The 26,674-nt window shown below is 44.0% G+C and overlaps 1 protein-coding gene across 5 annotated transcripts in view; it reads left to right on the top strand.

Annotated features, from left to right (window-relative positions):
* Positions 1 to 26,674, top strand: part of ablim1b (actin binding LIM protein 1b) — a 497,169-nt gene that overhangs the window by 153,547 nt on the left and 316,948 nt on the right. The window contains exon 1 of one of the 5 annotated variants that reach the window (XM_068052957.1): positions 26,029 to 26,270. The exons of the other annotated variants lie outside the window; for them this stretch is intronic. Coding sequence (XP_067909058.1) covers positions 26,249 to 26,270 — 22 coding nt within the window. The 5' untranslated portion in view covers positions 26,029 to 26,248. Of the gene's footprint in view, positions 1 to 26,028; positions 26,271 to 26,674 lie in introns of those variants that run through there. 5 annotated transcript variants of the gene reach the window in all.

Raw genomic sequence — 26,674 nt, 5'->3', positions numbered from 1 at the left:
AACTGTTCAGCTTTTAATGTTAGAGGCTGGAAGGAAATGAACATTCTAAAATGAGCATTCTACCTCCTGCAGGTATAGGTTTTGATGTTGTATTTGTCATGTGAAGTATTATAGAAGAAGTTTTAAGAAGTATGTCAATGCTATCTAATTCAGTCGTGTGTCTATTGCAAAATGAACCAGCTTCTTGACTTTACATTATTGTCACTAATATGCTTATTAGTTCTGCCTACCAGATAATTGGAAAAGTGTGCATTATTGCATGTGTAAAAGATGCAGTACCCAGTTGAAATGACAAGGAAGACGGATTGTTACATCCCCTGAGTTAGCTTTTGTATAAGTGAACATCAGGCAATGTGAGTCAACTCCGGAAATGTGTTGTCTGATATTCATTGAGATAGCCCAGCTTTCTCTGCAAGCCCAACACAGTAAAAAATAAAAGCTTTGCTTTTTATGAATTGTTTGGTATACAGAAGGCAGGTGTTACAGTCGTTATATTTTATGCATGCTCATTTAAAAAATGTAAAATCACTGACTGGAAAATATGTTAAGATAAAAGGATAAATGTGAGGGGCTAGTGATGCATAACTTGCTCCTTCATATTGCAGTGCTTCTCAGTCTTTCAACTCCATATATCACAACATGTATTTATTGCTTTTCCTCACCCCTTTTCAAATACATTTTCCAGTCTAGAAATAACTCGAGAATAATGGCTGTTTGTCATTGGAACAAGCTGCCATCTCTTTTTATGGGTTCAGTGATGTTGAGCAATAGATGGGGTTGTGTGAAACTGTCAGCATCTTGTCAAGATTCAGCTGTTGATAATCTATCAGAAGTCAGCACATCTGAATAGCTACTTTGGGTCCATTTAATTACAGCTGGTGATTCATCTTCACGTCTACAAAACACTATGAAAAGCAATCTCCAACACTGCTGCTATACTGCTTCACTTAAATATATGCCATCTGGGTTTGCACCATATATCAAGATAACTCAATTGACAAAAAGAATTCAAATCTAAGACATAGAGCAGAACTTTCCAGTCCATTGGGGTTGGGCTGGGAGACAGGAGGGCTATAGCAATATGGTGGGGGAAGGGCCTGACGCCCTCCCACCATCATGACATATTGCCCACAGTGGGCACCTGAACTGCTCAGCCACCTACCGGGCAGCCAACTGAACCACTTAAGGGCGCAATTAAGGCCCACATACCGCCTCTGCAGGAATTTTGCCCACATTGGGAGGACCCACCACCAGGACTTTGGGGAGGGGCACAACATGGCCCACAGAAGGGCAATGATGCCGCCGGTGCACTACAAATGTGCCCCTCCCCCCCCCCCCCCCGCCCCACTACATCCGATTGCCGGGCCTCAGCTTCCGTACAAATACCTACTGCTGTTCAAGGGCACCTCACCATTGAGGTGCCCTCATTCTGGAGCTGCATCTTCAGCAGTGGCCACTGCTAGTGGTGGTGCTGCTGAGCTGCTGGCTCTCTGATTGGACTGGCAGTTCTAGGGGTTGGGCTGCCGTCCTTGACTGTCCGGTGGTCCCAGTGGCGGCATGTTAAATGGTTGTTGCCCGCAAAATGCCACCCCCCCCCACCCCCCCCCCGAGGATCCCGCCGCCTGCTGGAGCAGGGTCGGCTCCCACTTTCAGCTCTGGCAGTGAGACTTCAGCCTCCTCTGAAAAATTCAGCCCATAAGATCAGTTCATTTATAATGTTTTTGGCCTGTGATATTGTTACAAGTAAGCAATATTTGCAATTATTTGCAAGAGAGAGGTTTTAATCAGTTTATTTGATCTGGCTTATTCAGCTGCAAATTGTAGGTTCTTATTTTGGTCCTATTAGGCGGGTTTTGAAATCTGTACCAAAATAAATATGTAAAGTCCTGTATTTTAAAAACGATTTCACATTTTTTAAACCTTTACAAGTCCTTGAACCCTGTAAATCGACTGCCTTATATTTTCCTACTTCTGCTTTTGCTACTCAGTGCACAACTCAGGAGTCACAATGTCTTCAGTCAGAACTTTTACTTGTGCCTCTGAAATATTCTGCATGCTCACTGACTTTCAACATTATATATTTCTTCTAATTCTCTCTCCTTTTCCCCCTCGTCCCTTCTGAAAATATTGGCTCATGTTTCCACACAACCCATGATAGATTTCTCACGCAATTAATCGTTGTTATCCAACCTGAGCAGATATCAGAATTGAAGTCGATTGTATTCACTCCCAGTGCACATGCACTCTCAGCAGGAGCCATTAGATAGCAAGTTGGAGCAAAAGACCTACCTGATACTTTATCTTACTATCCCATGGATCAATATTACACATATGCATCACACAAAGCTGACACCAATTTACAGCACAGACTAGGAATTGAGCCTGGGACTTTATTTTTCATGCAGTCTCAATAAAAGAGCTCAGCCAAAAATCTAGTGTCAGTTTTCTAACTCGCACCAAGTCCCATTCACCCATCACTCCTATGCTTACTGACCTACATTGGCTCTCTCAACACCTCAGTTTTAAAATTCTCATGCTTGTTATCAAGTCCCACACTCCCCCCATCTCTGTAACCTTCTCCAGCCCTACAACCCTCTGAGATCTTTGCACTCTTCCAATTCTAGCCTCTTGCCCATCCCTGATTTTATTTGCTATACCATTCATGGCAGTGCCTTCAGCTGGCAAGGGCCCTAAGCTCTTGAATTCCCTCTCTAAGGGTGGAGCATAAAATCAGCTGGGATGGTGGTGGGGGGAGGGGAGGGGTTCCCCGCCACCATCCTGTCTCTGCCGAAATTTAGTCTGGGGCGGGAAGACCTGTGAATGGCTTTCCCGCCCAACCGACAATTGAGTCCCTTAACTGGGCAATTAACTCCCAATTAAGGGCCTCTTTCCACCGCAGCTGCACTTGCCCGGGCAGCCCTGTCGCTGCACAGGAAGCAACGCACAAAAAAACCATGCGGGCTGCTTCCTAGCTTTGTGCGGGGGTGGGTGGGGGGAGGTCTCTTCGTTCAAAGACACAGTGCCTGAACGAGGGACCTGTCATTGGGAAGGGGGGGGGTGCACCCACTGATGGCCATGCCCCTGCCCTTGTTGTCAACCCTCCTCCCCCGCGACTCCCACCCTGTGAGACCCCTCCCGCCCTGACCTACATGAGGCCTGGATCCAGTGATGATCCTCAGCCTCCAGGATGGTCACCTCCAGCAGCAGCCACTGTTTCTGCAGTAGCATTGAGTTGTCAGCCTCTGATTGGGTGGGACTTCCAGCGATGGGGATCCAAAATCCTATGGAAAGCCCGCTGCTCTCCACTTAAATGCCTGATTGGTACTAAATTTGGTGGGCCTTCGGAAAAAGAGGTGACGGGATTTCAGCATCAGTTCCCCCTGACATTGAGACCCCTGCCGTGAGCATAAAATTCCCCCCAAGTCTCTCCGCCTCTCTACCTCTCTTCTTTAAGATGTCCCTTAAAACCTACATCTTTGACCAGGCTTTTGGTCACTTGTAATATCTCTTATGTGGTCTAGTGTCAAATATGTTTGGTAGTTGCCCCTGTGAAGGGTTTTGGGATGTTTACTCTGCTAAAGGCACTATATAAATGAAAGTTATTACATGTCTCAGTACCATACCAGGTATTGTACTGACTCACCAACACATCTCTCAACATATTTAATAAAAGATAAGTTTGCACACTGATTATCATATCCAAAGATGTTTATTAAAGGGTTTCTGGGAGCGAATTCTTAACATTTTCAAGGTACTTTCATGAAAAATGAAACCAAACCAAAGTAAGATGCAAAGAAAGTCAAGGGCTACATTTGGGAATTTGCATGTATCTACAGATAGCTAACGGGAGCTGCTTTTGGTTTGTAACAAGACCTGCTGCTAGTGGTCATTTGCTTCCTATGTAATTCTGTTGTTGATGTAAAATTATACTTTAAACCCATTAAAAGAATGCAGTTTGCTGTTGGCTTCATTTTATAGTATTGGTCATTTTAAATTGATCATGAGGTAAAAGGCATTGCTGCAACACCCAGAAATCAACAAGGAGGAAATTTCAGCAGGCGTGGATGTTTGAATTGGGATGCTTCATTGTAGCTCATAAAATCATTGTATTCCCCAAATAAAATGGTTCCACAGTAGCTGCACCCAGAGTTTTAAATATTTTAAAGGAAGGTGAAGGATTATTTTTTCCCCAGATCTATTCCATGTTCAATTCTGCGGGCCCCAAATCCACACCAAGGCCAGACTTTTACAGCTCCCCTCCCCGCCCCACCAAGTGGGCTGGCTGCGGGGCAGTGTAGTGTAAAATCAGGTGGGATGGTGGGGGTGCCTTGCCCATCGCCTACCCGCCTATGCTGGTATTTTACCAGCAGCGGGGAGGTGGTGGGTGGCCTGTCCGCCCTTAGGCCGATTGAAGCCCTTAAGTGGCCAATTAATGGCTGCTAATGGGCCTCTTTACGCCACCGCTCATATTTTGCTAGTGGCAGATGGGCACTTTGCCATTTGGGGAGGCCACCCAATAAAACCTGGCGGCCTCCGTGCGGGCTGGGGGGGCGTTTCCCTCCTGATTGGGCATCTGGTACCCCATGGAGGGCCGGCCCCCCAGTGGCACAGGCCGCCCCTGCTGGAAGACCCCTCTGCCCTCATAATCGATCCCCATCTCCCTCGCCAGGTCCTGGCTGATTCGCCCTGGCGGACCCTGACCCCTTTACCTGCTTCTTCGACTTCTATTGCTGGTTGGGTCTGGGATCTGCGGCAGTCCCAGCAGTGGCCATGGCTCCCTGGTGGTGCTGCTGGGACTGAAGAACTGTGGGCCCTCTGATTGGCCAGCAGCTCTTGGAGGTGAGACATTCTACCTCAGAGGGGCGGAAGCCACGACCTCAGGTAATTAATTGCCTGAGCCATGCAAAATAGCATCATTGGGTTTCAAGGACAGTGGAGGCAGGCTCACCCCTGACTTTCCAGCTGGTGGTTAGGGCCACTGTCTTGTTAAATCCTAGCTCAAGTTTTGAAGAGGCCATCTCGCTGATTTCAATATTTAAAGGTTATCCTGCTTTGCTATTGAAGGAGTGTCAGTCTTTCCTCCAGAAGGCCTTGCTTCCTCATGATACACCATCCACTGATTCACCTGAGAATTGTTAAAATTCTGCAACCAAGTGGAGAGATTTGAATGCCAGACAAGCCGGAGTGCAAAATTGCAACCTTTGGTTTGGAATAATGTGAGTAATACAACTCACTTCAGAGCTGGTCAGAGGATTGCATTGTCTCTAATTAGGTTCATCAGGACTTCAGAATGCCAGTGGCTCTTATGTGTGTTGATAGAAGGGAGCTTTATATCCTCAGAGTCTTGACTCTCTACTGTCGGTTTGAAGTGGAGGCATGTACATATAAATTAGTGATCAATAAAAGAATTGCAGTCAAAAGCAAATCACAGTTTCCAACACCATTTCCTGCAGTTGCTGATTAAAGGGGACTTGAGCTTTCAAGTTTTGACTGTAATGAGTTCTTTATGTTGTCTGATTCAACATAAATGAGATGCGTGGAGTCCAGTTTGCTGAAGCTCTATTAACAGCTAACAAGTATATACAGTGCAGAGCAAACCTTTTACAGAAATCTTCTTCTAGGTGTTACAGTTACAGAATGACTCTGGCTTTGAGTCACATGATTATGTCCTGGTACTTAGCTCATTAACATACTGAGATCTAAAAGGGACATCACTCTTATAGGCAATCCTACAACATTGACAAGCATGTGCTTTGCCATTTTTTCCCCATAATAATATGCAAAACTCATACAAAATGAGTTTGTGCAATGGCACTAATGTCTACTCTTAAAACAAGAATTTATAAAAATTTTGGGGACTGACTCAAATAAGTTATATCGTGGGGCTCTGGGAATAAATGAGGATTAGCATATAGATCAACAGAATTATTTTAGTATTAAATAAATATTTATGAGCTTTGGAATGGGTAGCAGTGAATTTAGGAGAATCTGAAAGATGCACAGTGATTAAACGCAAAGAAGGGGGAATGGAGATAGAAGCTACAGATTGAGCAAAATTTTCTTTGTGACATATTTTCTTTATGTTATATCCGTATAATTATTAACAGAACACTTAATTTCCATTTTTCTACATTTGAAATTGAAACATTACTGTCTGACTGAATGTAAGACCAAGGAACTTAATCTTTTAAATGTTTCTCTCTTTTGTGACTGTCGAGCCAAGAGAACAGGAGAGTGGTTTGCACCTTTTCCAATCAGCTTCTCAAATCTTAGATGGGCTTTTAATCTAGTTGTACTTAAAACCTTTTAGTGACATCCTGTGAACTCATCTTCTGTCCATGACTTTGAAATATATTGTAGTTTGATTTCTGTTCCTTAATTATACTTTTGTCTTTAAATTGATCTTTGACAAAGTTCGTCAGTCTCACTCAGAGCCCAGAGCATGTCAGATACAGAAAAGACCAACTGCTTTGACTTTGTGCTAAGGTACTAAAAGCCTTACTCTGCCTCTGACGCATGTTGTAAAAGATCCCATGGCACTGGGTGGAATTTAATGGGGCCTTTGGGAGGGGCTGGGAGGCAGCACGATGGTGGGGGTGGGGGACAAGTTGGAAGGGAGGATGGGCGGGTGGAGTTCCCGTCACCTTCCTGCTGGCATGACATTTTGCCAGTGGCGGGGAAGGTGGCAGATGGTCCTCCTGCATTGAGGCCTTTAAGTGGTCAATTAAGGGCTTCTTCCTACCACCTCCGTGGGCTCAGCAGGGGGTAGCCTCCTGATCTGGCACTCTGTAGCCCATGGAGGGCCCCCACAGCAACAATCCCTGCCCTCACCAACTACCCCTCCACCCTCTCACCAAGGCTTGCTTCACTGTCCCTGGTGACCCCAACCCCACTTATCTTGGTCCAGCGGCAGTGTCCATGCTCCTTCTCTGGGCTAGGTGCAGTCCCAGCAGTGGACACCACTCCTGGTGTCGTTGCTGAGACTGAAGAGCTGCCAGGCCTCTGATTTTAAAGGATGTGACCCTGGCAATTAATTGCCTGATGTCCACAAATGTAGCTGGGGTCCCCAAATGGCCAAGGCAGAGTTGCTCCCACAGCTTTCAGGCCCAGAGTCAGGACTGCTGCCGCACCAACAAAATTCAGCCCACTATTTTTGAAGAAGAGCAGTGGAGTTCTTCCTGGTGTCCTAGTAAATATGTATCCTTCAACCAACATTACCCGAACAGATTACATGGTCATCATCTCATTGCTGTTTGTGGGACCATGCTATGTGCAAATAGGCTGTTGCATTTCCTACATTAGAACAGTGACTACACTTCAGAAGTACATAATTGGCTGTAAAACACATCCAAAGGTCATGAAAAGTGTTATATAAATGCAAGACTTTCTTTCTTTGATATCAGGTCCTTCCCACTGCCACTGGATGCCAAAAGTAGAATGGTTCACACCAGAGACTCATGATAACAATAGTCTTTATATTCTTGGTTGAATTTTGTGCAGTTCTTGGGAATTCTATATATTTCCATTTTTAGAATCTTCTATCAGTTTGGCGTAATATAGGCTGGATGTGGGATAAAGCTCCAACTCAGTGACCTCGACAATACTCCTTAATCTCCAAATTCAAGGAAGCCCTTTTCCTGCATTAATAGATGACCATTTCTCAAACTAGTTCTCCTTATGATCTCAGAGTAAGAGTATCAATTTGTTGGAAGTTTTGCACTAATGAATGATGTCTGTTATGAATTGGGTTGAAATGACCCAAACTTAAACCATATTGGACCATTATAGGAGACAGAGAAGGAAGATTTTCACCCTCTTTGCTTGGGGATGATTCTAAAGGTGAAATGACACTGTGCATGTCCATTATTGCCTTTTGAGGGCCACTTAGGTTTATATTATGGGCCATCGTGGGCCACATGTAGCATCGGAGCAGGTTTTCTGCTCAATGGCTGGAAATTCTAGAAGAAAGTTTAAATTATGTCCCTATTAATTTATATATATCAGAGGCTATTGTTCCTAACAGATCTTGGTGTTCTGATTTAAGATTTGTCCATCAATGAGGCAACTCTATGAGCATTAATCCTTTGTAAACCTTCTGGTACACAGAATTCAATTGGGGCAAACGAGCACGAAATATTAATAGAAATAGAAGTGTATTGTCTAGGCTTTGTGGATCAGATTGCCCAGGCTTCAGGGCTGCATGTGGTTCACTGGCTGTAGTTTGGACACCCATCCAAAACTTCATTCATTTGCTTCAAATCTCCTCTATCTGTGTATACAGGCTTTGCAGCACCTCAAACAGTGAGAGAGATTGTTTCTATATGTGCAGGGACTTGGCTCCCAGTTAAAGCTCTCCCGATCCAGAAAATGCTGAGGTCACCAAACCAGCAGTTGTTTGATGTTAATGACGGGTCTTGGCAGTCATTGGGTGGTATGTGTAGTTAGTGGGAGTGCCAGCTGCAGTAGTCACACACAAGCTTGCTGACAAGTTCCTGGGTCCCTATCAGTAAGCTGGTTTAAAAAACATCAAATGTTCTCCCATCTTCTCCTGAAGGGGAAGACTTGTTGGGCTACATTTCTACAGGTGCTAGTGCCTGGTCAGAACCTGGCCTCCAAATAACTATTTTATTTAATGTGCCAGCCTTGAGAATCAATGTTGTTGGGCAATTGACCACAGAGGTGTTCACACTTGATTCTCACCTCACCTTCTATCTATATATATGCTTGCTTAAATCTTTGTCATTCCCCTGACTTTTGCCATTTTGAAATTGTTATTTTCAGATGTTTGGATAGCTGCCAAATAAATGCTTCCATGAATCTAAAAGTTGGAATTTGAGTTTTTTGTGACTGGTAGAAAAAGTTGTTTAGATATGACTTTAAGTTAACATTATGTGATGTTTTAGTGGAACATCATGGAATAATTTGATGGCATTATTTACACTCATTTTTTGCAAACTTATAACCGTTTCAAATAAAGTTCTGATAGTGTAATATTGAGGGAGCACTGCAATACAGAAGGTGTGCTGCATTGTCAGAGATGCTGTCCTTCAGATAGATCTTAAAGCTAGGTCCTGTCTGCCTGTTTCAGTCTTTCAGATGGATGTTAAAGATTCCATGATACTATTGGAGAAAGAACAGGGTCACTCAACCAACGTCATCAAAAACTGACTCGTCAGTCATCTTATTACTGTTTGAGGAATTTTGCTGTGCGCAAAGTGACTGCTGCATTTGTCTACATAACGAGAATCAGTGTACTTCAAAGTAATTCACTGTGTATAAGTGCTTTTAGACACGATAAGATTCTACAACGGAATGATTTTAACCCTACTCATCTGGTTGTAACTGGCAGGTGGGCAGTTAAAATTGCCCAGATTACTGACCTGCTCTCAAGGCATCCGGATCCTGCTCAGCCTAATTTTCATGCAGGTTTCTGAATGGGCAGCTAAACCATCTTCCCAAGGCCAGAGGAGCCTTTCTTTAAATAAGAGTGGGCTTCGATGACAACTTCAAACCTTGACTGCAGTTTTAACCTTGGCCTGAATGGACAAGCCACTGTGACTTTCCCACCAGGCTGAGGGAAGTTGGGGCCTGCCAGGAAGATGAAGAGGCCCAAACTGATAACTATTTTACATTGCATTGTTGAGCCAGTAGGAGTGAGAATACTCCTTCAGGCCCCACAAAAAAGTTTAGGGTGGGAAATGGACAGGCACCATGTTAATGAGGCTCAAGAGTTAAAATGGCCCAGGCCCAATTTTTGTATTAATAATATAATATATAATAATAAATAATATAATAATTATATATAAATATATAATAATTCCAATTTTTGCATTAACGGGTAAGTTTCTAACTTGCCCACCCAAAGCCTGCCTGGAGTTAAAAATGGAGGCCTGACTTTTTTTCTATGCCGAGTGAGATGATTTAGAACACTTTTCTTGCATTTTTGGCCTTGAATCCAAGCAAGACAGATTAGCTGAGAGGTTCCTCTTTTTCTCACTGTAACGCTACTACGTGAAATGTGTTTAGGAAATCTCAACTCAGGTTTGAGAAAGCACCAAGCAACAGCATAAAACTTCTGTGAATTTGGGCCCTATTGTAGAACTATTCAGGACAAACTAGTATTTGCTCAAGAAAGAAATGTGGGAAGGAAAGAATAACTAAAAGTTAGAAATTCCAAGCTAGTAACTGCTTACACACATTTTCTTCCCTTCCTTTTTTTTCTTGTCATGGCTTAACTTGTCCTTGTCTTATAAAAGGGGCTTCTTTAGCCTGACCAGGCCAGTTCTATGATATGTTAATATTTTGGGTGTGATCGATCTTTTTTTCCAGTTTGGTCTTTATTTTTGCTTTTTGGCACTTACAGTTTTCTTTCTATCTCTGTTTGATAACACAACTTGTCAGTCTGTTCAAACTTTGGTGAATCATAGATGCTTTCTTGACAAGTGTCCCAAAGCCAATGTATAATTAATCCTGGGATGATGAAAGGCTGAAAATACTTTGGTTGCTCATTAGTTCCTAATCTTGTCTCTTCTATGAGTGATTCCTTGTGTGAAGCAAGCCTGCTTTATTTTTCAGCATGCCCTTGGCTAGTTGCCACCCTGGTGAAATGACAAGATCTGTGGGCGGCTCCTGAAAAAAAAAGGGTATTAAATTTAGTTTTCTTGAAGCAAAGGCATTAATCAATGAAAAGTCAGCTGAGGGAACTGGATACATTGCAGCACACTGCTTATCAATGGCTAGATGGGAAATAGCATGATCTTGAATCTTTTTTCAATTCTTTTCCTGTAAGATCTATTTTAACCCCGTGAGTACGAAATGTTAATTTGTGATAAAGGGATAGAAGGAAAGGAGTTACATTTATAGAACCTTTCACGACCGTAGAACGTCCCAAAGCAGTTTACAGCCATTGATATACTTTGTGCAGTGTAGTGACTGTTTGAAATGTAGGGAAATACAGCAGCTATTTGGCACACAGCAAGCTCCCAAAAACTGTAATGTGATTGGCATTGGAAGGATGAATGAGAATGTAGAGAGACTGCTGGTGTTGTGTACCTATCACAACCTCTGCATCACCAACTCATTCTTTCATACTAAACCCTGTCACCAGGTTTCATGGAGACACCCAGTTGGCACCAGCTGGACCTCATCGTCACAATGCGAATCGCCATAAACAGTATCCAGATCACACGCAGATTCCACAATGCGGACTGCGACACTGACCACTCCCTGGTGTGCAGCAAAGTTAGACTCAAACCAAAGAAGCTGCATCACTCCATGCAGAAGGGTCACCCGCACACCAACACTAACAGAATTTCTTATCCACAGCTGTTAAATAAGTTTCTAAATTTACCTATTAAAGCCCTTCAAAACACTCCTGTCGGGGATGCAGAGACCAAGTGGGCCCACATCAGAGACGCCAGCAATGACCATCTATGACAAACGTGAGAAGCAGAATGCAGACTGGTTTCAATCTCACTTTGAAGAGCTGGAACCTGTCATAGCCGCTAAGCGCACTGCACTGTTAAACTACGAGAAAGCCCCCAGCGAGTTAACATCCGTAGCACTTAAAGTAGCCAGAAACGCTGCACAAAGAACAGCCAGGTGCTGTGCAAATGACTACTGGCAACACCTATGCAGTTGTATTCAGCTGGCCTCTGATACCGGAAACATCAGAGGAATGTATGGTGGCATTAAGAGAACTTTGTGCCAACCATCAAGAAGATTGCCACCCCCACCACCACCCCCCCCCGCCCCACACCCGCCCCGCTCAAGTCTAAATCAAGGGAAATGATCACTGACCAATGCAAGCAAATGGACCGCTGGGTGGAGCACTTCCTAGAACTGTACTCCAGGGAAAATGTTGTCACTGAGACCGCCCTCAATGCAGCCCAGTCTATGCCAGTCATGGATGAGCTGGACGAACAGCCAACAAAATCGGAACTCAGTGATGTCATTGATTTGCTAGCCAGTGGAAAAGCCCCTGGAAAGAACAGCATTACCCCTGAAATAATCAACAGTGTCAAGCCTGCTAGCACTCCATGAACTGCTTTGCCTGTGCTGGGATGAGGGAGCAGTACCACAGGACATGCGCGATAACAATATCATCACCCTCTATAAGAACAAGGATGACTGCAATGACTGCAACAACTACCGTGGAATCTCCCTGCACAGCATAGTGGGGAAAGTCTTCGCTCGAGTCATTTGAAACAGACTCCAGAAGCTGGCTGAGTGTGTCTACCTTGAGGCACAGTGCGGTTTTCGAGCAGAGAGATCCAACATTGACATGCTGTTCTCCCTTCGCCAGCTACAGGTGAAATGCCGCCAACAACAGATGCCCCTCTACGTTGCTTTCATTGATCTCACCAAAGCCTTTGACCTCGTCAGCAGATGTGGTCTCTTCAGACTACTAGCAAGGATCGGATGTCTACCAAAGCTACTAAGTATCATCACCTCATTCCATGACAATATGAAAGGCACAATTCAGCATACCAGTGCCTCATCAGACCCCTTTCCTATCCTGAGTGGCGAGAAACAGGGCTGTGTTCTCACACCTACACTGTTTGGGATCTTCTTCTCACTGCTGCTCTCACATGCGTTCAAGTCTTCAGAAGAATGAGTTTTCCTCCACACAAGATCAGGTGGCAGGTTGTTCAACCTTGCCCGTCTTAGAGCGAAGTCCAAAGTACGGAAAGTCCTCATCAGGGAACTCCTCTTTGCTGACGATGCTGCATTAACATCCCACACAGAAGAGTGTCTGCAGAGACTCATCGACAGGATTGCGGCTGCCTGCAACGAATTTGGCCTAACCATCAGCCTCAAAAAAACAAACATCATGGGACAGGACGTCAGAAATGCTCCATCCATCAATATCGGTGACCACGCTCTGGAAGTGGTTCGAGGGTTCACCTACCTAGGCTCAACTATCACCAGTAACCTGTCTCTCGATGCAGAAATCAACAAGCGCATGGGAAAGGTGTCCTCTGCTATGTCCAGACTGGCCAAAAGGGTGTGGGAAAATGGTGCACTGACACGGAACACAAAAGTCCGAGTGTTTCAAGCCTGTGTCCTCAGTACCTTGCTCTACAGCAGCGAGGCCTGGACAACATATGTCAGCCAAGAGCGACATTTCAACTCATTCCATCTTCGCTGTCTCCAGAGAATCCTTGGCATCAGGTGGCAGGACCCTATCTCCAACACAGAAGTCCTCGAGGCAGCAAACATCCCGAGCATTTACACCCTACTGAGCCAACGGCGCTTAAGATGGCTTGGCCACGTGAGCCGCATGGAAGATGGGGAGGATCCCCAAGGACGCATTGTACAGTGAGCTTGTCACTGGTATCAGACCCACCGGCCGTCCATGTGTCCACTTTAAAGACATCTGCAAACGCGACATGAAGTCCTGTGACATTGACCACAAGTCGTGGGAGTCAGTTGCCAGTGATCGCCAGAGCTGGCGGACAGCCATAAAGGAGGGGCTAAAGAGTGGCGAGTCGAAGAGACTTAGCAGTTGGCAGGAAAAAAGACAGAAGTGCAAGGAGAGAGCCAACTGTATAACAGCCCAGCGCCTGTGGAAGAGTCTGTCACTCTAGAATTGGCCTTTATAGCCACTCCAGGCGCTGCTCCACAAACCACTGACCAACTCTAGGTGCTTATGCATTGTCTCTCGAGACATGGAGGCCAAAGAAAGAAAGAAGAAAATAATGACCAGATTATCTACTTGTAGTAAATGTTGGTTGACGGATGAATATTGGCCAGAACACCAAGAGAACTACTCTGCTCTTCTTTGAATTGTGCCTATGGGATTTTTTATGTCCACTTAAGAAGGCAGGCGGGATCCTGGTTTAATATCTGATCAGAAAATGTGTCTGCACTGAAGTGTCAGCCTGGATTATGTGATCAAGCTCGAACGCATGACCTTCTGACTTGAGAGGTGAGAGTGCTTTCATGACCATTTCATGGTTGAGTGGTCCAGGACCTTTCTGTGCTAGCATGTTCAAGTTCTGTGGAAATATGTGTGAGTCTGCTCGAGGTTTCCGAGTTAAAGCACTCAGTTCCTGCCACTAGATGCTGTTACATATATTGTTCCGACCAGGTGAGAAAGAGGTCTAGGGTTCCCTTTCAGCTTTCACCTGGTCTTACTGTACCATGGTTTAATTTTAAGCACTGTATTTTTAGCTGCCCCTTGGTGAATCCTTGTTCACCACTTTCCAATTATAAGGCAAAGAAACCAGCACAACAGGCTTTCTTAGGTTTAAAGAAGAAAAGTTGAAATTTATTAAACTTAAACTCTAATTCAGTTGATGCCTATGGATACACGATGTGCCCACGCTAGCATGCATACGTGATACACACATGCAAATAGAGACAGAAAAGAGCAGAAGAAATAAAGTGGAACAAGTTTGAGGCAATACCTGAAGAGTTTTTGTTACGGTTCTTTGATCTCACTTAATTGTAGGTAGATCTTGCTTTTCGTTGGGGCCCAGTATTCTTCTTAATCCTTGTTCGCTGTAGGAGACTTTTCTCTCTTGGGGTTCATGTGTCTTCAGTGGATTCAGAGGCTTGTGAGAAAGAGGTGGGAGCAAGAGAGCGATCTTCTCAGTCCAGGAGCAAACAGACTTTCTCTCCAAACTGTTTGTACAAATTCAAAAAATTCATGTTGCCCAGCAGATTAGTCGTGTGACTAGCTGGTTTGACCATGTCCATTTGTGTATTCGGCCATCTTAGCAGTCAACCTGGAATGCGAGCTCCCCCACCTTCAACGTCTGGTGATCAAAAGTCCATTGTGGGTTGAATGTCAGGGAATGGCTGCTTTGTCCTTCCAAACACTGTCTATTAATATGCAAATGTCTTTTTCAGCCATGGCTGATCTGTTTACCAAGTCCTTTCTTAACTCCAGTAACAGTTTAAAATCAATGTTCATGACAAAATTAATGTGCCTCGTTCTTGGCAGGTCAGAGCCTAGCATGACAATATATACTGGTGGTCTCCAGCCGAAACAGTTGGATATCATAGCATTGCTGCGGCCATCACCATTTTCACAGATCAGTTACAGACCAGGCTGTGAATCAATGTTTATAATATTGTTTACCAGGACTTCCTTCCTCCCATCAGGGTCTGGACAAAAGACAAGTTTATATATTAAAAATGGAGCAGAAGATGATTTCCTTTCTTGAAATCTCCTCCATTTGACGCATTAGCTGAGCAGAACTTAAAAAAAAAGAATTGCTGCATTTTGCCTTATTTTACTCAGGTATATTTACGGTAAAACTTACCACAGATTTGCAAACTGGTGTCAATAGGTTTTGTACTTCAGCAATAACTCGGCCTTTTTCGAGTCAGTTTGGCTGAAAGTGCCAATAATTCAAAGCTTGAAATGTCCAGAGGCATAGTAAGCTTTGTAGCAATGCATTGATTTGACATATGTCCAAGAACCAATCTGATATACATTATAAATACCAGGTTGTCAGCTGCTGGTTTGCTCCAAAATAAAGCACCTCGGGCTGTAAGATAGAAAATAAAGGAGGAAATGTACATGTTGTACAGAAGAATTGCAAAAATCAACAGAATTCAAGCTTTTATCATATTTCCAAATCGCTCCCCTCCTGCCCTGACCATGATGATGGGAGCTGTGGCAGTGTTATATGGATGCCAGCAGCCCTCCATTACCAGGTCAGATGGTTGTTCATGTGTGTCCCTAGACACACATGTAAGGCTAATTGACTGTGGAGGATATCGTGGACCACCTCTATCCTGCCCTTGCCAAAATTCCACACTTTCTAGTGCTGGTTGCTGGAGTTAAAGGAGTGGGGACCATTTCTGAATGTTTTTTTTATGCCTCCTTTCCTAGTCCAGGAATTCAACAGCCAATTGTAACATCTCTACTACCACCCTGGATAAGATCACTTTGTGTAGCAGAGACTTCAGAGGGGTGAATTTACCTTGGAGGTTGGTGGGGGTGGGGAGGGTACACCTACTGAAGTGTAAATTTGACAGAATTTTTTACCCCATATGGGTGTGAGTACGGAGGCAGAGGCGGGGGCGGGGAGGGGGCATAAAAATTCAGTTTGCTGGCACCATCCTGCCCGTGGGCTATTTTGACAACAGTAAGATTGGTGGTAGTGATGGCAGGTAGCCAATTGAGGTAAGTAAATGGCCACTTAAGGCCAATTAACAGAGGCTGACTAGAATTTTCCAGTTGGCCTGCGGGCTCCCCGAGGTGTCGGGGAGTAGGTCAGCTGCTTGGAGGCAGCCTCCTGGCAGCAGGCCAGGGGGCCAGTGCTCCAGGCAGACTTTGAGGACCTGCCCGCCTGGCTGCAGCTGCGGCGAGAGGCCGCCCTGGAGAGGGGCCCCCTTCCACAATGGTGTCTTGGCTGCTGAAGCCATTTTTTAATTTAAAGTTTTTAAAAGTTGGAGAGGGTCATCTCAAGATGGAAGTACCCCCTCTCTCCTCTCTCTCTTACCTGAACCGCAGGCTGTTGCTCCTTCTGAGCTGGAGGACCTCCTATTAGCCCTGGAGCTTTGAGAGCCCGCCAATATGGACAGCGAGCCTGCCCTCTGGTCACTAATTGGCCACTTTGGAGAAAATCACTGCCAGGTGGCCATTTCCCATACAGTGCTGGGTCATGACCCCCATGCCACCCTGATGTCAGCGGCCCGACCCAAAACCCAAAATCCTGCCTGTTATATGATTGCCTTTCAGAGTCATGTCCCTTTAAGATCTTAGTATGCTAATGAGCTCAGTACTCGGATGCAGTCATGTGCCTACTGGCCAGAGTCACTCTGCAACCATAACACCTAGAGGAATGTTCTGTAAATGAACTTGTATTTTTATCCAATTACAAATGTGGCCATAAGAAAATGATCCTCGTCTAGTTCCCAGACAACATGTGCTCCCAAGGCTGTTAGGATCCTGGTGTATGTACACTATGGTTGTTTAATGTTTGGCTTTCAATAATTACTATCTTGTTCTTATGTATCTAAATCTCACAAGATTGGAATTTGCAATTTTGCTAGCAAAAATTAGGTGAAAAGAAAATAGTGTAATGTGGGAACTGAAATGTCTGCTTTAAATGAGTGCAAAAAAGTGGCAAATCAATTCTACCTTATTTACAAGCACTTAATGCAAGTTTGTGTTGAGGCTTTTCGTCATGTCACTTGTATGTGAAGTTATGACGCAGGACACACAAGTGACAGAGTGAGGTCATGTATTTTACTGAAATTTCTACTATTATGTTGTACGCTTGTAAAGAAATGAAAGGAGGTATGTCAAACACGTTAACATGACAGCAGAAGGGTTTCAGTAAATTTTGAGCAAAGGGGAAATAATAAGAAACACCAGATAAAAAGTACATAGATTTTAGATTTCATAGATATAGATTTTCGGAATTTACAGCCCTGGGCACACAGAATATTGGAAATCCAGGCAGGAATGCCAGTCAGCTTATCAGGATTTTCTGTCCATTAAATTTAACTCATGAATCCATAAATTCTATCCTATATTGCAAAACCATGTAAGCAGACGGAGAGGCTTTTCTCTTGACTGCTCCTTGTTTTAGTAAATTCAACTTTCTATAATAATGGGCTCATAAAAGGTACTGTTTACAAGGAGTGACATGGCCTGAACTGAGCACGTAACAGAAACTATATCTGGCAGTCCCCTGAAATGAATACTCTCTGTCTGTGTCCTATTCTTGCACTTGGAAATATTTAAGATGTTATCTCACATTTATCAGGGATTATGTATACAGTGCATTTAGCAACTTTTACCTTTTAAATTCAAGGGCATTTATACAATTCTGACCTTTGTTCAGCATTAGTGTTAGAAAGTAACGTGTCCAACAATGTTCTTTCTTGATGATAAAATGCACCTTAAAATATGTACTAAAACAGAAAGATAAGTTATTATGTAGTAGGCGAGTAAATTAAAATTTCAAACTTCACCTTTTGTTTCTTCACAATATGGAAGCACTGGTCGCAAAGTTTGGGTGCATAGCACCCATATTTTTGGTGCCAAGGGTGCTGTTTCAGGTACAAATTAATGCCTGCATCACACGGTCATGTCGGCAGCCATTTTGGTGAGGTCATTAGCTGGAAGTAAGGGGGAGCGTGCTCTGGGATTATGCAGATCGTACTAAGAGTCAGTGTGTAATGCTCATTTTATGCCAGCGGTGCCATTTTCAACCTCAGCACTCCAGCGAACACCCTCTCTTAACCTCGCGCAGCTGAACACATGCTCCTCAGTAGAAAGGACACCCCACCATTGCTATTTAAAGGGATAATCAACTACTTTCAGGTTAGTTGCTGATTAATTTCTACTGGCTGTTGCTGAATTGGTGAAAGTATTTGGTGATTTGTACTGCTACTTAAAGTTGGTGAAGTCTACAGGGGGTGTAGTGGCACATGGTGAAGGCCTCAGTTCCGATTTCAAGGGTTCTGCTCAGACTATTTGCTCCCAGTCACGGGTGCTGTAGTTTCTATCGCTCTTGGTCAGCAGCATGACAGGAGAATAACAGAGGTGACACAGAGGAGGACGTGCTGCTGAAAAAGAGAGGAGGATTAGGGAGAGAAGAACTCTCAGCAGGTGGCCATATCCACCCAAGGTCTTCAGGGAACATTTTTCCTACCTAAACCTAAGCCAGCAGCAGTGTGTATGTGATGTCTCCGATTCGCTAAGGAGGTGTTCACTGGAATCTGCCACCTTTTACAGGCAGACCTGCAGCTTCACTAGCAGTGGCTGTGAAGCTGACCGTGACCATGTACTTCTTTGCGTTGGGCTCCTTCCAGCCTGGAGCAAGGACACCTGCAATGTCTCGCCGTTTTCTGTCCACTGCTGTATTACATAGGTGACTGTTGCTCTATATGCAAAGAGAGAGGAATACATTGCCCTCTCTCTTTCCAGACAGAGAAACTGGCGAAGTGTGCATGTGTCTTCGCCAAGAAAGCAGGCTTCCCCATGGTGCACAGTGCCATTGACTGCACACATTTTGCTTTGTGAGCTCCACATAAAAATTCAGAGATGGAACCGCAATTGCAAAGTGCTTCTGCCCCTCAAAGTGCAGCTGGTGTGCAACCATGCTCAGCACATCATGCAGGTTCAAACCCTGTATCCTGGCAGCAGTCATGATGTCTTTGTTCTGTGCCAGGCTGCTGCACCATCAGCATTTGAGCCACCACAAGAGACTAGAGAGAGGTTACTGGGTGACCAGGGCTACCCTTGGCTTATAATTCCAGTGTGAAACACACATACAGGTGGGCAGCATACATATAATGAGAGCCATGCTGCCACATGAAATGCCATTGAGTGCACTATTGGAGTTGCTTAAGCATTGTTTCCACTGCCTGGACCTGTCTGGAGGAGCCCTGCAGTACTCACCAGAGCATGTGACATGATTGGTTGTGGTCTTCTGCAGCGTGAGCATACAGCCCTTGCCACCAGGTATACGATAAGCAGCTGAGGAGGAGGAAGTGGAGAATGGGAGGAGGAAACTAAGACGTCCCCTTTCTGGCCATGCTGTCCATGATCGACACATCTGACTGCAGCACCAGTGAATGCAACCCCAATTCTCCATTCACTAACAGTCCGACACCTTCCCTTCCTTCTGTTACTGACCATTATAGCATCCTGTCGGACAAAATTCTGAAATAAAAGCCTCCACAAAACAAACATTCTAAGCCGAAGTTATCAAATAAACCATCCAATATTCAATACAGAAGTCAACTAATTCCGTTAGTGCCTGTCTTCCACGTGTCTTTGCCTGTCCTCGTGCTCCAACACAGTGCTACCCCAGTGGCTGCAGTATGGCTGCTGGAAGGCTGTCCATGTGGGAGGCTGCAGATGGCCTAGCAGCATGCCCTTGAGCAGTTCTAGCTCTAGGAGGCCCAGCTTGAACTGCATCACATCAGCATGGGTAGCAGCAATCTGGGTTGGCTGGTTGACAGGCAGCAACAAGGGCACTGGTGGAGTGGCCGAGATGGGAGGACAAATGCTTTCATCCTGAGAGAGTACAGCAGGTTCATAGAAACATAGAAAATAGGAGCAGGAGTAGGCCATTCAGCCCTTTGAGGCTGCTCCGCCATTCATTATGATCATGGCTGATCATCCAAGCCTGTTCCCGCTTTCGCCCCATACCCTTTGATCCCTTTAGACCCAAGAGCTATATCTAACTCCTTCTTGAAAACATACAATGTTTTGACCTCAACTGCTTTCTGTGGCAGTGAATTCCACAGGCTCACTACTCTCTGGGTGAAGATATTTCTCCTCATCTCAGTCTTGAAAGGTTTACCCTGTATCCTTAGACTATGACCCCTGGTTCTGGACTCCCCCACCATCAGGAACATCCTTCCTGCATCTACCCTGTCAAGTCCTGTTAGAATTTTATAGGTTTCTATGAGATCCCCCCTCACTTTCTGAACTCCAGCGAATATAATCCTAACCGACTCAATCTCTCCTCATACGTCAGTCCCGCCATCCCAGGAATCAGTCTGGTAAACCTTTGCTGCGCTCCCTCTATAGCAAGAACGTCCTTCCTCAGATAAGGAGACCAAAACTGCACACAATATTCCAGGTGTGGCCTCACCAAAGCCCTGTATAATTGCAGCAAGACATCCCTGCCCCTGTACTCGAATCCTTTCACTATGAAGGCCAACATACCATTTGTTTTTTTTACCGTCTGTTGGACCTGCATGCTTACCTTCAGCGACTGGTGTAAGAGAACACCCAGGTCTCGTTGCATATTCCCCTCTCTCAGTTTATAGCCATTCAGCTAATAATCTGCCTTCCTGTTTTTGCTACCAAAGTGGATAACGTCACATTTATCCACATTATACTGCATCTGCCATGCATTAGCCCACTCACTCAACTTGTACAAATCACCCTGAAGCCTCTCTGCATCCTCCTCACAACTCACCCTCCCAACCAGTTTTGTGTTATCTGCAAATTTGGAGATTACATTTAGTTCCCTCATCTAAATCATTAATGTATATTGTGAATAGCTGGGGTCCTAGCAGCGATCCATGCTCCATGGAGACAGTGCCATTCCCCTAGGTGGTGCCTCAGTAATCCTGGTAATCTGCTGGAGCACAGATTGCTGGACTGCTGTGAGACCCTGCAAGCCCCTTTGAGCACTGGCACCTGCAGCCATGATGGCAGCAGTCTAAGCCTGCAAGGCAGCAAGTTGAGCTTTCATGCCTTCAGTCTGAGCTTCCACTGCAGCACTCGGACGTTGCTTGGCTTCTGCTTGTGCTGGAATGGAAACGAAGACATTGACCATCAGATGCTCCACCATGATTGGGTCCGCAAGATGAACACTTAAAATGCCATAACATACAAGGCTGTGGGCCAAGTGCTGGAAAATGGGATTAGAATGGATAGGCTTGATGGCCGGTGCGGACACGGTGGGCCGAAGGGCCTGTTTCTGTGCTGTATAACTCTATGACTCTAAGTGTTCTCGTAGATTTGGCCACCACTTCCACGCTGGAAAGGACAGTCTCAAAGTTCGCATGCTGCCTGCATCAGAAGGAATAGGCATGGGTTAATCACGCATCCTGATCCCTGTGCCTATTTTTGGGGACTATCCAATTTTGCCCTCGCTGTCTTTTAGCTAAAAGCATGATTACTTAATTCGAGTGAGTGGTGTGTTTCAGAACCAGGAGAACTGTGCATCATTTTAACAGGAAATGACATGGTCAATCATCCTATTTAATGTGATTTTTGTCAGAGGGTTGTGCGTTAATAAAATACTAATCACTTGTAAATGGACATTGGGCTCTTTGGTGTTACATTCAAATTGACATGCAGCTGCCAGAGCCATCCCTGCTTTCCACTGTTGAACACTTCCGATGCTCAGTTTTACAGTACAACAGGCTCAAAAATTATGTGCTTCAATGATGTGCAAAATGAAAGTTTCAAGGACAGGTTACTGACAGAGCAGTGATGGAGGGTCGGGGTTGGTGCGGGTGTTGGCGGTGGGATTACCTGAAGTCAGCTTAGCCCTGAGGTTGGAAAAGTGCTGGAACCAATGTCAGTTTTCACCCTTTGTCGCACTCAAAAATTAATGGGCCAGAAAATTCTGGCATGCAGCATGGTAGGATAGCCCTTTATATTAAATAAAATAATAGCGGTATACGTAGATTTATTAGTTAATATCAGATAATAGGCTCATAAATAAGAGCCTTCTTTTGAATATATACCTTTAAATATAAGATAGATGTACTGGATGTATATATTGATCAGGACAGGAATGAAAAAGTGGCGCATTTTAAAAATTGTGAAGGAAGAAAAATGGAAGACAGAAATTGTGTGTGTTTCAGAGGGTTAGAATGTTGGATTTTCGCCTCAAGTCTCTGGGTTTAAAGCAGTTCAGGATCTTAAGTGAAATGAGCTTTAACAGTTTCTATGTGGAGCCCAGTAAAGCCAAGCCCTGAGTAAATAAGAATCCATAAAACAGGAGTTGATTGGGTAATATCTCTGAGAACCCTGAGGAAAAATACTGTTTGCAGCAAAATGCTGTATTTCAGAACAATGTCTTTTAGATTGCAGTTAAGGATCTCATTAGTTTATCATATATTTTGTTTATGTGCATTTAGTGCCACAGTAACAAAAGGAGTGCAGCAAGCAGGTTAAACCTGACCTTGGGGTGCTTTATGCTTGAACATGGCATAGTTCTTTTTAAAATTCAGAAACCTGCAGGAGGGTGAAGTTCCATATTGGAGGACATCACTGAGGTTAAACGGAAGAAGAGAGAACTTGGCCAATTACGACGTGGTAATTCAGTTTGTAAAAGCCTGTAACTTGTAAAGAGGAAGACAATTGAAGGTGCTTCTACATTGTGCAAAAGCTGGAATAATGTGCTTAGTTCCAAAAGTGTGGGTCTTGCAGAGTTGAATGTAGAATTTGGCTGCTGTGAAGACCTGTTTTTAATGCTTTTTCTGCCTGCTGACAGTTTTACATTTAGCTTCAACCTTCTGTATATATTTCATAACCAGTCAAACTAGCATAGTGTCTTGTGCCACATAAAAGAGGTATGAAATCATGGGAAAGAATGGCTTAGTGTAGGGGATTCTGTGAAGAATTCACGAGGGAGAAAGAGTGTGAGGAACTTTTTATGTTCATTCTCAGGATTGTCATTCTGTGCCCTTGCTACCCTCAGTGCTTCCTCCAACTGATGTTCAACATGGAGGAGTGCTGATTCATAATCTGCAAGAGAGCAGTAGATAATAATTAGCAGGACATTTCCTTGTTCATGATTGACCTGAAGCCATGACACTTCAAGGGGTCAATGTTGAGTGCCATCTCCCATCCAACTGTATACCACTGAACCCTCACCTCTGGTGGGTCTGCGCTGCTTATTGGACAGAACTTACCCAGGGATGGTGAAAGATTCTGGAGCATGACTGTGCCAGGTTATTGCTTGTCTGGTATGTGGGATGCATTGGCACCAGTCTCCAGATGTTTGTGAAGATTTTGTAAGGTCCATTTGGCTGGGTGTGTCTTTTTTTTTAATGGGATGTGGGCATCTCTGGTGGAGCCAGCATTTATTGCCCATCCCTAATTGTCCTTGACAAACTTTCTTGAATAAAACTGGATGTCTTGCTAGGCCATTTCAGAGCGGAATTAAGAGTCAACCACATTACTGAGTGTCTGAAGTCACATATCGGCCAAACCAGATACGCACAGCAGATTTTAATCCCTAAAGGACATTAGTGAAGCAGATGGGTTTTTACAACAATATGTTGGGTTCATGGTTGCCAATATTGCTACTCGCTTTTTAATTCCAGATTTTATTTAACAGAATAATTAATTAATTAATTGAATTCACATTTTCCCAGTTGTGATGATGCAATTTGAACTCATGCCTCGGAATTATTAGTTAAGGCCTTTGGATTACTAGTCCAGTAACATAACTACTATGCTCCAGTCCCCTGTCTTTTATGTGGCTGGTCCAGTTAAGTTTCTGTTCAATGGTAACCCCCAGAATGTTGATGATGGGGGATTCAGAGATGAACTCTCTTGTTGGAAATAGTAATTGCCAGGCACTTGTGTGGTGAGCATGTTATTTAACTGAACAGCTCAATCTGAATGTTGTCCAGGTCTTGAGTGCATGGACTAATTCTTTATCTGAACAGTTGCAAATGTTACTGAACACTGTGCAATAATGAATGACCATCCCCACTTCTGACCTTATGATTGAGAGAAGGTCATAGATAAAGGAGTTGAAGATGATTGGACCTAGGACACTGTCCTGAGGATCTCCTGCAGCGATGTCCGGGGGCTGAGGTGATTGGCCTCCAACAACCACAACCATCTTTCTTTGTGCTAGGTATGACTCCAACCAGTGGAGCGTTTACCCTGATTCCCATTGACCTGATTTTTACTAGGACTGCTTGATGCCATACTCGGCTTTGATATCAAGTGTAGTCACTCACTCTCACCTCATCTTTGGAATTCAGTTCTTTTGTCCATATTTGGTGTGATGGGATCTGGAGCTGAGTGGTCCTGGTGGAACCCAAACTGGCATCAGTGAGCAGGTTATTGGTGAGTAAGTGCCACTTGATAGCACTGTCGATGACCCCTTCCATCACTTTGCTGATGATAGACAGTAAGCTGATGGAGTGGTAATTGGCTGGATTGGATTTGCCCTGCTTTTTGTGTGCATGACATACCTGGGCAATTTTTCACTTTGTCGGATAGATGCCAGTGTTGTAGCTGTACTGGAATAGCTTAACTAGTTCAGGAGGACAAGCTTTTAGCTTCATTCTCTGTCCTGTCCTGATCTGATGTCTAGGTCGCAGTTATATAGTCTGTCTAGTGTTATTCTTGTTATTCATTGTTTTTTTGTTATTTCCAAAATATACTTTATTCATAAAAATCTGTAAAAAAAAATACATGACAAAACAGTTTCAAACAGCACCAAGTCAAAAAATATAAACAGTGCAAGGGTGATCAGTTTCCTTCAATACAATCATGAGTTGCCTCACAACCCTTCCATTTCATTTGTCATGCCATATACATTTTTACATTTTACAGCACACGAAATTTTCCCGATACAGTTCGAGGGGTTTCCCATGAATCCAGCCCCTCCGTTCAGCTTGGTGGGGGGACCTTACACAGTGGTCTTTCCCCATTGAGCCTTTGCTGCGGCTGCCCCAAGCTTTAGTGCATCCCTCAGCACGTAGTCCTGGACCTTGGAATGTGCCAGTCTGCAACATTCGGTCGTGGACAACTCTGCGCTGGAAGACCAGCAAGTTTCGGGCAGACCAAAGGGCGTCTTGCACTGAATTAATAGTCCTCCAGCAGCAGTTGTTATTCTTTGTAGCAGTTTGGTAAAACTGAGTGGTTCATCAGGCCACTTAAGAGCATAGTTAAGAGTCAATCATGTTGGACTGGAGCCACATCTAGGTCAGACTGGGTAAGGACAGTAGGTTTTCTTCCACAAAGGAAATTAGTGAACCACTATCTGATCGTTATTTGGTCACCGTTTTTTTTTTTACTGATATCAGCTTTTTATTTCAAAATCTTTTTAAATGTATTCTAATTCTCACACTGCCATGGTGGGATTTGAACTGTCATTCTTTGTATTATTCATCCAGATCTCTGAAATGCAAGTTCAATAACAAAACCATTGTCCTGCCATACCTGGTAACAGCAAGAGAGGAAATTTAGGAGGAGGGATGATTGTGGGAATATTATAATGATAAATTAGGCAAGCAAGGCTGCAATGCAGAAAGAGCTAACATAGCACTGTTATACGTCACCTTGAGGAGCAGAGTTCTGAGTTTTCTTTTTAAACCCTTAAACAAAGATGACGCACACTTTATACTTTCTCTTCCAAAGGTAGCAGCTGTGAAAATGACTCTACCCTCAGCAGTTTTTGAATATTTTGCAGAGGTCAAATATTGAAAATAAAAGCAGTGATAGCAACCCCACCCCTCTGTTTTTCTGATGTCTGCCTTTTAAGAATGTGTTGTGTCATTGAAGGGGCAGGACGACAGAGACCAGTGGAATTTGTATTCACTGCATAGCAGCTGTGAATGGTTATTTCAGCAGGGCAGAGTCCACATAGGGAATGCACAGCAATTCCTGACAACCATTCACTCTCAGACCCTGCTTTAGGCTGTCAGAATTGCTTAGAGGCTGCTGTTCAGTCATAGTTAACTGGAAACTAGAGACTTTAACACTGCAGCCTGCTCGGAAAGTGCTGTTAGATGTGAATCTGGCTTTACGGTCTTTACTGGAGCTTTTGCTGATGAAATGGTCATGGTGAATGAAAAAGGTACAGTGTTATTAATTGTTGTTTAATTCCAACTCATTTTCATTCCAAAGGTTGTTATCACTTTTGCAATTAAGCATACATAAACTTTAGTCTCGACAACCATATATAGCTTTTATATTCTGCTTTTTAATTCTGTGCATTGTACATATTCAAAACTTGTTTAATCATTTTATTTTGTTAACTATGTACTTCACCACTACTCATGATTTAGGGACTCTCCCTTCTTGAAGCATTTAATAAATTTCCATTTCTAATTAACAGTAACTGTTTCTAGAGCATTAGTCATGATGTGTGCATGTTGTTCAATAAACTTTATTGCTCATATATGCTATATTACTATTTAAATTTACATCTGGAATGAGACAAGTTTTGTCTTATGGTTGAATAGTGGAATTGTGCAACCC

The sequence above is a fragment of the Heterodontus francisci genome, chromosome 20, assembly GCF_036365525.1.
Source record: "Heterodontus francisci isolate sHetFra1 chromosome 20, sHetFra1.hap1, whole genome shotgun sequence".
NCBI lineage: Eukaryota > Metazoa > Chordata > Chondrichthyes > Heterodontiformes > Heterodontidae > Heterodontus > Heterodontus francisci.
Note: the sequence above shows the minus strand (reverse complement) of the source record. Positions and strands in the feature narration are given on the sequence as shown.